Raw genomic sequence first — 14,753 nt, 5'->3', positions numbered from 1 at the left:
TTTTCAGGGACTCTTAAATAGCTACATAAGATATCAGCTGAGGTACCCTTTTTTTTTTTTCTTTAAAAATCATAGCACTTCATGTTTTAGAAGACAAAAATAAGGGCGGCAGGAAAAAGAATATATGTTTTCTGGGGATTTACAGCATTGTTCCTAAGACAGAGGCTCTCAAATGAGTACACACAAAAATTACTTGGGGGTGCTTGTTGAACATACAGATTCATGACTTCTTCCCCCGTAGTCTTAATTTGTAGGTCTGTCTACGGTGAGCCCTAGGAATCTGCATTTTCCCAAGCACTCCAGGCGATTCTGGGGTAGGAGTCCTACACCTTGAGAAACACTCAGCGCAAGGTATTAGGGATATGTTATTCTTAACCAGGAAGAGGAAAGCTGTAATAGTGTAAATCCAGTTACTTGCAAGTGAATTAAGCTTCCCCCACCCTGACAGCATTTGTCCAGTGCTTGAGTACATTAAAGAGTATAAGAAAAATAGCCTGAAAACCATTCTTTGAAAAAATCGATATAGACAGACGGATACAGACATCTCTCACATACAGATATACAAACATACACTCTAGGAAGCTTGCTTCAAAGGAATTTGAACTTATTATTTGTCCTTGGATTTGACCCGACCTATAAGAAATAACAGGTAATATCCCTCTCAAAATTCAATAGGCTAATTTCGTCACTTATTACCTTGTTCGACATTCTCCACTGTCCCATACTGAGCCAAAAGTCCATCCAACACCTGAAAAAGAAGCTTTGCTGTCAGAATTTCAGATCTTCCATAAAAGCAGCTAGAACTGAATAAATGTACAGGACTTTCATTTGCTTGTTGGCTGTCAAGTAATCCGTTCACTGAGGAAACACAGCAGAGCTTCGGAGTCTTAGTAATTGTTAACAATCACGTTCATCATGATGGTTGGAACCCACTTGCTGCTTTTGAAATGAGAAGCAGAATAATGTACAAAGATCACTTCTCCTTTCTGGAAGATTTAACCTTCTTCCTTCAGTTTTCCTTTAGGGATCTCCTTATTTTACAAAGTAATGAGATATGTATATGTTCAAAATTTTCCACAATGAAAACTTTTTTTCTTAAAGGAATAAAAACATTAGACAAAACATTCTGTTTCCTTTAAGGCTATTTTGATTTTGTTTGGGTTGGGGAACATGGGGCAGTATGTTTTTCAATAATGCAGTAAAGCCACTCCTCATATTCTAGCTTATTTTATTTCAAGGTAACAATCTTGTAAGAAGTTTTACAACTCTGAAAATATGTCTTAACTGTTATTCATAGCAACTAATTCAAAATAAACAAAAAACTTGCTCAAACTAACAAAGAACCTTCTATTCTTATGGGTTTTCCATTTATTTTATTTTTCCCCAAATCATAATTTAGAAAGGTAAAAATCTTTTATAAAATCATGGGATAAAAATCACAAGCAAGGTATGTATTTTGTTTCACAGTTTGTCTGTTGATGCTTGGTTTCTGAGAAGACAGAACATAAGGGATCAAAGTGCACATCCTGCACAACGAAAGGGACAAATCTGACCCCAAACTCAGGGCAGATCATGCACATTAGGGGCACTGAAGAAGGGAAAGTCTGAGGACCTCTAATTCCTAAATGTGAAAGGGAACTCTAAAAAAGGGAGAAAATCCCTTATTAACCCATTAAAAAATAAAATGAGGAAAGAGAGCAGGAAGATAATAAATATAGAAATGACATTGGCCTACCTCCCACTGCAGGTGAGGAGGGATGTTTCGAATCTGAATTTTCCTGCTCCTGTAAAAGATAAAAGCACAGACACAACAAACAGGCTTAAGACCACAGTTTGAGTTTACTTTCTCACTATGTTCACCAAGACACCAGCAAGGGATTTTGATTGTGAATCAAGAACATCTTGTTTTAAGCCATTCGTCAATTTCTCCCTTTATGTCTGTTAGTATTTGCTTTATATATTTAGGTGCTTCTATATTGGGAGCCTAAATGTTAATGAGTGCAATATCCTCTTCTTGTATTGATCCCTTTATCATTATATAATGCCTTACTGTATAGCACAGAGAATTACACCCAACATTTTGTAATAAGCTATAATGGAATACAATCTGCAAAAAAAAAAAACACACACACACAAAAAATGAATGACTATGCTGTACACCTGAAACTAATGTAATATTGTAAATCAATTATACTTCAATTTAAAAATTAAAAGAAGAAAAAAAAGAGCAGCTTGTTTTAAAACTTTCAATTAGGGACTTCCCTGGTGGCACAGTGGTTAAGAATCCGCCTGCCAATGCAGGGGACACGGGTTCAATCCCTGGTCCGGGAAGATCCCACATGCTACGGAGCAACTAAGTCCATGCACCACAACTACTGAGCCCACGTGCTGCAACTGCTGAACCTGTGTGCTGCAACTACTGAAGCTCGTGCTCGGCCTAGAGTCTGTGCTCCGCAACAAGAGAAGCCACTGCAATGAGAAGCCTGCGCACCACAATGAAGAGTAGCCCCCACTCGCTGCAACTAGAGAGCCCCCGCGCGCAGCAATGAAGACCCAATGCAGCCAAATAATAATAATAAATAAATAAAATAAAACACAGCTGTTTTAAACAAATAAATAAAACTTTCAATTACTTTGAGGAAAAAAATAAAGAACAAACCCAAGAAGTCTGAACAAGCTAAAGAAACAGGTTAGTTAGATGCAAATCTGCCTTTTCAATTTCCTACCACAATAGTTAGAATTTAAATTGCCACACATGTTCTAATTATAGAATTATTCCCTTCCTCCTCAACATACATAGTCCTGCAAGTGACCCTACCCCAAAAGGTACCTAGGCTCAAACATGAGAGATGGAATACATACACAGTAGGTTTAAAGAGGATCTTACCTAACAATGCAGAGCTTCCTTTTCAAAAATTATTTTTATTTCTAATAGGTAATACAGTCCTAATTCAAAAATCAGGACACTTTAAAGAGGTATTCCATGAAAAGTCTTACTCGTTGCTTGTGTAGCCTTCAGTTCCTTTATGCAAATACTAGTAAATACAAATATACAATCCTATTTCCACCTTTTCTTATAGAAATATTTGCATATTCTGCACACTCACTGAATCTTGTTTTTTTCACCTAACAGTAATGTCCTGAAGATCTTTCTGTATTGGCAGATAGAGAATATCCTCCTTCTATTTTACACTACTCGGATGTACCAAGTATCCATCCCCTATTGATGGATATTTGGGCCTTCTCCTGCCTTTTTATTCAGAAGATTTTTCTTTTTTTCTAAGATATCTGATAACTTTGAGTGATTTAGATCATTTCTTGTTTTTACTTAAGCGTTAAAATTAGATAGAAAGAAGAATAGAAATACGAAGATAAGAATTTTTCTATCTTTAGAGAATATGTTAGATCCCAGAAAGAAAACACAAATCAGCATTTAAATATTAGAAGAGGTCATTTCAATGGAAGGGCTTGGCACTGAAATCCCATAAATATCGCCTTTGGGGGTTGCAAGAGAAGAGATGTAGTGGCCAAAGTGTAGCCCCATTACTTTTCCTTTCCTTCTTGTGTAAGAGGTATCAAATAGTTGCTATATGCAGCCACACATTTCTCCATGGCTTTAATCTGGGCAACAGCCACAGAAAGAAATGTCACAATTCATGCAGAGAGGAAAAAGGAGTGAGACAGAGAAGTACACAGACAGGGGAAACAACAAACAAATAATGAAGGAACTGAGGGGCTCCTGTTTCCTCTTTTTTTTTAAATTAAGGGGGACCCCATCCCTCTGTTCTAGATCCCATATACTACTTCTGTCTTGTTTTATTTTTAAAAAATGAGAACGCATTCATGCTTTACCAGAGCTGCCTAAATGACTATACAAGCCATTCTGTAGAACCTCTAATCTTGTGTCAGGATAGGAAGGCGAAAAAAGAACCAGGAACTAATTTCTGCTTCTGTGCTATGAAGGCTCATTCCTGACACTGCCTTTGGCAAGAGTTCATAATAAAACTGCTGACACCATCCCATACAGTGGCTACATGGAATGCTCCACAAAGGATGTCACAAGCCTAACTATTTATAGAAAAGGCATCATAATTTACAAGAAAATTGAATATTTCTAAAGAAGAATATTTTTGTTATCTCCAAGTATAAATAAACATTGACTACAACTGCTAAGCAAGAATTTATTGATAGAAATCCTATGGGAAGAAACTTCTGCATAGACACTAAGATTTGAATAGAGGAAGATACTGTTGCATTGTTATGGCAAAGAATGCAAATAATCTAAGTATCCACAAGCAGGGAGATGAATAAGTAAATCATAGTAGAGCCATAATACTGAACATTATACAGCTGTTAAAAAGAATGAAGTAGGGCTTCCCTGGTGGCGCAGTGGTTGAGAGTCCGCCTGCCGATGCAGGGGACGCGGGTTTGCGCCCCGGTCCGGGAAGATCCCACATGCCGTGGAGCGGCTGGGCCCACGAGCCATGGCCGCTGGGCCTGCGCGTCTGGAGCCTGTGCTCCGCGGTGGGAGAGGCCACAGCAGTGAGAGGCCCGCGTACCGCAAAAAAAAAAAAATGAATGAAGTAGACATGTATCCACGGTCATAGGACACTCTTCAGGCATAATGTTATAAGATGAGCGCTAATTACAGATTAGGTTTGATCTGTTTTTTAAGAGCACAAAACAAAACTATATGTCATTAAGTGTATATATATGTAAATGCACAGAAAAAGGTAGCTACAAACATTTGGTTGGTAAAACGGGACATGTACTTTTTATTTTAGCTGCTTCTGTCTTGCTTGCTTTTTAAAAAAATGACATGTTCATGTCTCACTTACTTTAAAAAATTAACACTTAAAACTCCTACCAGGGCTGCTTTCATGAATCGAAAAGATTCATTTCTTTAAAGTATCCTGGAACCTGCTTTTAAAAAAAAGAGAAAAACCCTCTTATTTTCTCCATAATTATCAACAGGTTAGGTATCCTTCTTGAAATCTTATTTAACGAAGTATTAATTTGTTTGGCAAACCCCTTTGTTCACAGGGTGTAAATAATAAAACTCTGCCCAGTCCAGATGATCCCGAATCCTAACTGAATGGGTCTAAAACAATGATGCTTCCCTGTAATATCTGGTGTGAGGACTGCACATCAGGCAATCAGTTGAGTAACTGGAACGTTCGTTAAGCAGGATTCTCTAACAAGCTAGTGTGTCGCATCTCTAATTTTAGAACAGGATTTTAACCCAGGAACGAAATTTTAACCCAGAAACGAAAAGGGGAAATGGAGATCACTGCAGTAGAACCCATTCAACTGGAGTTCAGTCAGGTGATCTGGGAGAACATCCTGAGAGACTGTCTTTCAGGATTAGGAGTGACCAGGATCTTTGGGATCTGCTAACTTCCATGACATCGTCTGGACACTGTGCCTGCTTGTCAGGGCACCCAAGATGCCCAACCCCTTTTTCCCTGGGAGGGATGTCTGTGTGCTCTTCAAAACCCAGCTCATACTTGCAGACAATTCCAGGGCATCTCCAAAAAAGAGTTGTTTCTATGCACTCACTCTTAAGGTTTTATAACAGCTCTCTCTTTGCTATAATCACTTATCTGCTGGCGCTGGTCCTGTCCTCACTGGATTGGAAATTTCCTCAAGGACAGGCTTCTTGTTTACTAGTCTCCTGTCCAGCAAGAGGCCAAGCACATAGCAGAAGAGGAGAACATGGAACTCTGGGGTCTGGGAAAAGCACTGCTATTTCTGGCTGTTGTCTGTTTATGAGGCGGACCTTCTGGACCCTACCTGGGAGGGCACAGGCTGTCCTTTTCTCCTTTGCCAGGTAGTAAAGGGGAGAGGGAAGACTTCTTTCCCCTCTTTCCTTTAGAGAAGAAACCCAGTGCTCAGCTCAGTCTCGAACAACAAATGTGGACCTTTCTCCCTTTGAAATCCATAAAAGTGTGCCCTGCTTGCAAACAAGCCCAATTTACACAATAACTTAGGAAAGTGATTGGTTTTAAGAAAATAGTTCTTCGTTCCTTAAAAAAAAAAAAAAGAATAACCTCACCGTTCCTTTAGTTTAAAAAAGAAATCAAGCTTCTCTAAAAATACATAATTGACATTTCTCATCCTCTCCACCCAGAACCATTACAGCCAGCTCCTAGCTGGCCTGCCGTCTGTCTTACTTTCCCCTCCTCTCCCATCCTTCCCACACTTAGTGACTTTCTAAAACACAAATATGACTGGTTGCTTCTGCCTTCTTTGAATGACTCCCTGTCACCACATCCAAATTCCCATTCATGACCCTGTTACGGTCCCGTTCCCCATCTCTTTATCTTTAAACCCTCTTGCCCCAGCAACTGCTCTAAACTTTGGGCTCTTACCCTTCCATCCAAAATAATTTGTCACACCTGTAGTCTATATGCGTGCCAGGTCTGAGCCTTCAACATGCTCAGTCCACCTTAAAAACAAGAGTAAACAAAGGCAGTAAGGAACATGATTTTGATTAAAAAAAAATTTTAACTGAAAACAGAATAAGACCTGCAGTCAAGCTATTAATATAGACACACAGGCTCTCTCCCCAAGGCTCTGGGATTCAGGAACTCAGAATTTCCCACTTTCATATTCAAGTAAGTGTGTTCAGTGGAAAAGAGCAAGTAGCTCAGTCTCTACACATCCAGGAAAAGAATAATATAGCCCAACAGCTATTCTGCTTGGCTGAGGAACTGGCCACTTTGATGGATTCTATATTGTGGTTAATTGGTGACAACGGTATACACATGTAGACTATCAAATCTTAACTACAAACAAAAAAAACTTAACCACAGCTCACCTAAGGCTCTTCAACGTGTAAGTGCCTCAGGGTACTTTTCATGAATATGTTATTATCTTTGTACTGTAGATGCCCAGAGGAAGTGGAAAGCTCTGAGTGAACTTCAGATAAAACTAGATGTCCACTGTTATGAATTTCAAGGACCTGGCAGAAGTTATTGTGTATGGTAGAATCTGTTGCTTACAATATCTGGGCAATCAGCTGGGGAAGTAAAATCATATTTAATTGTCAAGGAATCTCTTATTTTGAAGAATCACCCCACATCTGTGTGTGTGTGTGTGTGTGTGTGTGTGTGTGTGTGTGTGTGTGTGTGAAATGCCTGTTTGCTTGTGAGGTGGATAATGCCATCGTTTTTAAGCATACGGTCAATTAACCACAAGTCTGAACTCTAGCCCAGGCACTGACCATGCTGGGGGCCTGAGTAGGGAAGACTTAACATATATTGTGGACTCCCACCTCATAGGATCTCAGATTCCATTTGAAAATTAGGCAAGCTAAGGATCAGAAGATGTCCGGGAAAACTGTGGGCAAGAGAAGCAACAGAGGAAGAGTCCTTTGGGGTTCAGTGAGAGATCCTACCCAACTAGGTCCCATCTGTTTCCATAGCAATTTTGAGCTCCATCAGATGACACTGTGGTTTTATTCTTGCAAGGAAATCAAACCACCATGGAATGTACATTATCTAGAGGTAGGTGTGCTAACCGACTCCAAGGGCAGTGGCAGAGCCAAGGCTGAAACCACCAGAGCTCTTGGCCATGCCCGCTCCTCTAGTGCTATAATCAGATTCCCCTGCACCCCATGTCCTCATTAGTAAGTGTTTGAGGCACTTTCTCTCCTTCCCATTCCTCATTAGTTCTAAAAGTTCCCCTTAAAACTTCTGGACATTCTGTACAAGGGACATCCTGTGCTAAATTGAACTAGGACCTAGGGCTAGCAATGAATCAGGGAAGCAGATGAATCACCAGTGATAGCCTCGGCCAATCTTCTATTCAGCACTCAGCTGCCTTTTACAGTAATCCCCTCCCCCACCCGCCTCTCGTTCTTTCTCTCCTTTCTCTCACACACATACACACAGAGGACACAGGGCATGACTTAATCAGTGAAACTAACTGTTGTCACTTTGTTACAAAATTATTAAGAACTGCATCTGCCACTATGGAATCTAAAATAAATGTATTATAACAGTTATTAGAAAACCAAATGCTTTCCACATAAAAACTGTTGAAAAGTGGGGCTTCCCTGGTGGCACAGTGGTTGAGAGTCCGCCTGCCGATGCAGGGGACATGGGCTCGTGCCCCGGTCCAGCTGCGGAGCGGCTGGGCCCATGAGCCGTGGCCGCTGAGCCTGCGCGTCTGGAGCCTGTGCATCTGGAGCCTGTGCTCCACAATGGGAGAGGCCCGCGTACCGCAAAAAAAAAAAAAATGTTGAAAAGTGAAAAAGAGGTTTGGGGTTTTTTATAAGGAGAAAAACATGTGATCAGAGTAAAGTCCTTGTGAATATTAGCAGTGTTATGGGCCAAATCATATAAGGATTAAATCAGATATTATTGTGGTGCCCTGTTGCAAAGGGTTTGAGCCAGGAGAACTGTAGTTATGAACTCAGTAAATTCCCTTGCTCTATAAACTCAGGTCCGCAAAACCATAAACCCCCAAGTAGCCTGAACACACTCATGCTTCATGAGAATTCAGAGACAGGACCTCTTGAAAGTCTACTGCTTGAATATCACAGAAAAGAAATCAGTGAATATGATAAAGCAATAGTCTGAGACTTTGTAACTTACTCATTTACCTCCGAGCCCCTCTCAAAGAGGCCTTGACTTTTTAAGAGGTTGCCAACACAATTCCAGACTTCCCTCTTGAGGAAAACATCAGGAATTCTTAATTGTTCTTGAAAGAGGTAGAAGGAGAAAAGTAATTAGATAATGATGAGATGTTCATGAGAAGACAGGTCAGGCTGCTCCACCTGGGCAAGATGGTGAAGGAGTTTCCCTAGTGGGTCAGGTACAATGAGTACAATTTGCATTAAATGACCATTGAGTTTCATTCCAACTGCAGGATTCTACAAACCCTTTAGAAGGGTTAAAATCATCTCCTGTTAAAAGGAATCAGTATGCTCGACTGTAGGTTGAAACCACCATACACTGTTCTAGTAAAGTAGATAATCACATTCCTCAGATATTCAATATTTTAGCTCTTTAAAAAGGAAGTCAATATCTAAAATTTCTCTTTTTTGATTCGTATTCAGTTTTTAGTGAAGGGGGCTCCTTTTACTGAAGTAGTGGTAAATAGAAATATTTGAACTGAAGGAACACTAAAAAAATCCAAATAATTATTCAGGGAAAATATTTTTCTTTGTCAAACACATCTTCAGTATTTTAAAATAAAGCAAAAAAAAACCTGACATAGGAAAACCGTGACCAGTCTTACCAAGGTTTGTGTACAATTTCCTACAGATAACACCATCTTTCCCATCTACCATACTACTCGTTAACTCATTTTGTGACAACAGAGAATGAAATACAGTTTTAGCTCTAGCTTTACCAGAATTTCTCCATGGGCTTCATTGAACACTATTTCCTTCTCATCCTTCAAGTTATTTTATTTGATGAGTTTATTAATGTTTCAGAGAGACACCCAACACATTCATCACACTGTTTCTAGCAGGAAGCTTTCCCCAAACCACCACTATTACTTACATTAATGGGCGCTAAGCATCCCATTTAAGCCTTACCACTCCCCTATGAAGTAAGGATTGTTATCCTCACTTTCAGAGAAGTAAACTGAGGTACTGATGAATCCCCTGTCCAGTCTCACAGCTGGGAGCAATATTTTTGACCACGGTCTACAAGTTTAAATCTTTGCTCTTAAAATGTCACTCGAATTGTCATGTCAAGTCACCAACGACAAAATTTACATTTCATGTATATACTTCAGTTCAATGAATTTTGGACAAGATGTACCACCTCAGGCAAATGCTAGGAAAATAAGTCTTAGGAATAGATTTCCAGATTTTCCCTCTCACTGTCAACCTCATTGTAGACTCTGACCAAAAACATCTCTCCCAGGAAGGGTTATTTTGGAAATTTCACTATAGTGGTTCACCCTTTGCTCCTCAGAAGATTTATTTAATATAAATGCCCTTCAGAGAGGGCAATAAAGGTATTAATTAGTAAACTCCTTCACAGGGTCAGCTGACTCCTGACTCCTGGTTGACAGCTCTCCTGGCCCAGGACTGGGAGCTGTGCCTGCCTGTAAGCCAAATAAGCCTTTGCTCATCATCACTGGCCCCAGTCAGCACTGTGCTGAATCTCATGGGGCAGGATAGAGTTTGAGAACCCTCCCCAAAATATGGGTTGCTGAGTGGAGACAGGTGGGGTGAATCCCAGACAGGAGACAAAGTTCTCAGAAGGAAAGGACATTCAAGTGTGCCTGAGTACAAACAGGCATTTGGATTCAGGAGGGTGGGATCTTGAGAGGTAAGGCTGAGTCTTTGTGAGTGAAAGATCTCAGTCACCTTCCAGCTTTTCAAGATCTGAACCATGTAAGAATTGAAAGCATTTTATTGTGCTGTGATGAAGGTGCCAGTTAACAAAACCAAACTGTGTTTCTCTTTTTTTAAAATTTATTTATTTATTTTTGGCTGCATTGGGTCTTCGTTGCTGCGTGCAGGCTTTCTCTAGTTGCAGCGAGTGGGGGCTACTCTTCATTGTGGTGCGCGGGCTTCTCATTGTGGTGGTTTCTCCTGTTGCAGAGCATGGGCTCTAGGCGCATGGGCTTCAGTAGTTGTGGCATGTGGGCTCAGTAGTTCTGGCTCGTGGGCTCTAGAGCGCAGGCTCGGTAGTTGTGGTGCACAGGCTTAGTTGTTCGGCGGCATGTGGGATCTTCCCAGACCAGGGCTCAAACCCGTGTCCCCTGCATTGGCAGGCGGATTCTTAACCACTGCGCCACCAGGGAAGCTGCAAACTGTGTTTCTAATGAAGTGATTAGTTACCCGTATAAGGCCCTCAATTCATTATCTGTAATTAAGACTAACCAGGGTAAAAACAAATATTTACACATCATATTTTGAGCCCTGATAAAAACATATATAAACCTGATGCAACACAAGTTACAATTTGAGTACATAAATGTTTTACTTGTGTGGTGCAGGGTAAATACAAAACCATCTTTATAAAGGAAAATGAAGCCACATGCCTCGTCACCAACAACTGTGCCATCCTTTCAGCATCTCTCCAATTCATTTTCAAATAATTGTTTTCTTGAGTTCTCCAAACAGCACTCAACTCTGTCCTTTTCCTTTTTTTTTACTTGTGCCTTTTTCATTTTTTCCCTCCTCAGCTCAAGTAGCATCTGGAATAGAGCAGGTGCTCAGCAATCAGCAAATTCACCAGGAGCATGTGTTGCTGACAGCTGGCTTCTTTTTCCTGGCACACTCCACCCCATATTCTGTGTTCCAACTATAAGAAGAACACGTGATTAGTGAAGACACTGACTGGTCTTCAACCCAGACAATTTCTTTCACTCCAGTCTATGCTTATCAGCTCAAGGCAACAGGCTGTTGACTGGAAAATGCAGAGGAAGACATTTCCCGACAGAGTAGCCACTGCAAACCCTTCCTGTGATTGGATGTAATGACTCATGTGGAGGTGCTGTTTCTTCCCTGAAGACAACAAGTACAATGGCATGCCCTGACATACTGAAGAAACAGTGTCACAATTAAAAATTCAAGCCAGAAGCTGTGAGTCCACAATGTCTGGGAATGAGTGATAAACCAACAGCCATTTTACTTCTGAAAAGAAGGAACTACTCCCAGCAGTTATAAAAGACTTTGATCTTATTCATTATAGTCAGGATGATTAAGAAAAATTAAGTTCATCTCTAATATAGCTCTAAATCCCAAGTAAGCAGAGAAAGGGAGGAGAGAACTCCTTCCCCATGCTGTGTAAATCAAATAGCATTCACCATCTCACACAAAAGGAACATCTCACCCACACTGAAGGTTAGGTACTATGAACAATCCGAACTACCCATACCCAAATGTTCTGACTGGAGGTTAAATACTGGACATTTTAGGGCTTTTCTGGTGGCGCGGTGGTTGAGAGTCCGCCTGCCGATGCAGGGGACACGGGTTCGTGCCCCGGTCCGGGAAGATCCCACATGCTGCGGAGCGGCTGGGCCCGTGAGCCATGGCTGCTGAGCCTGTGCGTCTGGAGCCTGTCCTCCGCAACGGGAGAGGCCATAGCAGTGAGAGGGCCGCGTACCGCAAAAAAAAAACAAAAAAAAAACAAAAAAAAACTGGACATTTTATCTCATTTGGGAAATAAGATGATTTCTAAGATTAAACCAAAAGCTTTTCCAAATTCATTTAACAGATGTTCACTAAGCACCTGTTACTAGCCACGCACTTGTTTTAGGTTCTGGGGTAGAGTAGTGAACAAAAGTGTCTGCATGCTGCTTATATTCTAGGGAGTAAACAAACAGAAAAGACAACATTGACCTCTGCAATCCTAAAACTCTCTAATTAATTGCAATAAAACATGTACTTTACATGTTTAATGCAACATGTACATTTCAATAAAGAATGTACTTTAGAGTTGGTCCCTTGAATCAATTATGTCCTCAAGGAAAAAGGCTATTCCTGCATTTTCTTAGTCATATTTTTAGGTTTTAGCTAGACATGAACCCAATGTCCTTTAACACCTGTTTCTGCACAGTATCCTTAAACTGTAATTGCAGGTAGTAAAGAGCATCACACAAGTCCTTGTTTCCAACCACCGTGGGGAAGTTAAAGCTGAGGCAGGCATTTCTGTGTGTAACAGCAGTGGAACACCTGCACTGCCACAAAGGGGAAGCTTTCCTTCCCACCCGGGTCTGCCCCTTAGCACTTAACCCCCTGAGATTTCCTCTGCTACACAAAGGGGGAGCTCTGGAGAAAATAAGAGGACCAGAGGAAAAGTTATTTCTCAAAATTGGGAGAGGAGTCAAGAAAAAACTTCTCAAACACCACCAATAAAAAAATAAAATCACAGCATGCAAAGAAAAACAAATCAGTGAATGTCTTCAATATCTCATAAAGTGCTGATGTAAAAACAAAGGAAGATCGTTAGCTCTTAGAGCTAATGTTACATGATTTGAATACAATGAGACTTTTTAAAACCTAGAATTGCCAACTTTTTTTTTTTTTGAGCCATGCCACGCAGCTTGTGGGATCTTAGTTCCCAGACCAGGGATTGAACCTGGGCCCTCAGCAGTGAAAGTGCAGAGTCCTAACCACTGGACGGCAAGGGAATTCCCCTTTTTAAATTTATTTTATTTTATTGCCAAATAGCCAACTTATAAAACAGACGAACTGGGGAAAGATGGCATATAAATTATTCTTATATTTAAAAGGATTCATCATCCTAATGAGGATTCATCTTAAGATACTTTTACATCAATTCTGAAATAAGACAAATTAGTAGGGAGACAACTGCAAATACACAAATTTGATTTATAACCAATTTTGAGAGACTAGACTTTTGCCTAGAGAAATTTTTCCAGTGGTGCCGATCGAAATACAAGATTCATATCCTTCTCGAACTATGCACATCCTATCCCTACCCCTGCAGCTCAACAGCTCTAACCTGGTGATGTGGACACAGCAGTCACTCAGGAAATCTGAGGAATGAATGAATGTACATGATAGGGTTAAGATCTCTGGCACTTAAAAGTAGAATTCCTATTACTCAGCCATAAAAAGAGACGAAATTGAGCTATTTGTAATGAGGTGGATAGACCTAGAATCTGTCATACAGAGTGAAGTAAGTCAGAAAGAGAGAGACAAATACCGTATGCTAACACATATATATGGAATTTAAAAAAAAAAAATGTCATGAAAAACCTAGGGGTGAAACAGGAATAAAGACACAGACTTACTAGAGAATGGACTTGAGGCTATGGGGAGGGGGAAGTGTAAACGGTGACAAAGCGATAAAGAGGCATGGACATATATACACTACCAAACGTAAGGTAGATAGCTAGTGGGAAGCAGCCGCATAGCACAGGGAGATCAGCTCGGTGCTTTGTGACTGCCTGGAGGGGTGGGATGGGGAGGGTGGGAGGGAGGGAGACGCAAGCGGGAGGAGATATGGGAACATATGTATATATATGGCTGATTCATTTTGTTGTGAAGCTGAAACTAACATACCATTGTAAAGCAATTATACTCCAATAAAGATGTTAAAAAAAAAAAAAAAAAAAAAAGTAGAATTCCTCCCAGTTGTTGGTTCACACTCTCTTTTGAGTTCCCTGTCTTACAAAGACAGTAAACAGAGCATCTGTCTCAGTTGGTTCCTGACTTTTCATCACTTCCTCTCAAACCAGTACCATTAGCTGGGTGGGCCCCAGCAGGACCCAATACTGGGAAGTATCCTATATAGGAGTCAACACCTGACGTGAATAAAGGTGAACAACCTACCTGGCTCAGCAGGTGGCCAAGGGAGGTCCTGCTACCACAGCTTCAAATTCCTTTTCCTCTCTCTTCTCCCTTCCCTGGAAGCAGTGCACGGTTGATTGCCCTCTACTACCAGGACCCTCTTTCCTTTCTTTGTTGGGAGCCAGGTCCTCAGCAGCATGAATGAGGGAGGGAAGAGAGTTCAGTTGGTGGCCTCCCCTTAGCTGTTCGGAGTCCCAGTCTCCTTAGCATTGTGATAAGCTCCTGCACTCTCCTCTCATTTGTCCCTCCCCAAATCCCAGGGGATTATGAGAAAGCGCTCCATAAACTGTAGTGCACCCTACACAGGTAGGCATTAGGGTTATTTTGACAGAAGCACCCTCAAACTCCTTCTCCCAGCGTCGGTCCTGATATGCCCAGGAGAGCTGGTGCCTGGTTTTCCTATGAAATGTGAATGGATCTGACTTCACGGGATGAGTCACAATCAGATAATCAATTAGAA

At 40.9% G+C, this 14,753-nt stretch overlaps 1 protein-coding gene across 6 annotated transcripts in view; it reads right to left on the bottom strand.

The window, feature by feature from the left end:
- IGF2BP2 (insulin like growth factor 2 mRNA binding protein 2) overlaps nt 1-14,753 on the bottom strand; it is a 160,261-nt gene that overhangs the window by 41,447 nt on the left and 104,061 nt on the right. For all 6 annotated transcript variants that reach the window (XM_027109634.1, XM_027109651.1, XM_027109643.1 and 3 more), the window contains 2 exons: nt 1,736-1,784; nt 697-748 (listed from right to left, as the gene is read on the bottom strand). In XM_027109634.1, the coding sequence (XP_026965435.1) occupies nt 697-748; nt 1,736-1,784 (101 nt within the window). The remainder of the gene's footprint in view (nt 1-696; nt 749-1,735; nt 1,785-14,753) is intronic.

Source organism: Aethalodelphis obliquidens, unplaced genomic scaffold, assembly GCF_003676395.1.
Source record: "Aethalodelphis obliquidens isolate GAN/ISIS:26980383/991018 unplaced genomic scaffold, ASM367639v1 scaffold1, whole genome shotgun sequence".
Lineage (NCBI taxonomy): Eukaryota > Metazoa > Chordata > Mammalia > Artiodactyla > Delphinidae > Aethalodelphis > Aethalodelphis obliquidens.
The sequence above is the reverse complement of the archived record's forward strand: the minus strand, read 5'-3'. Positions and strand labels throughout refer to the sequence as shown.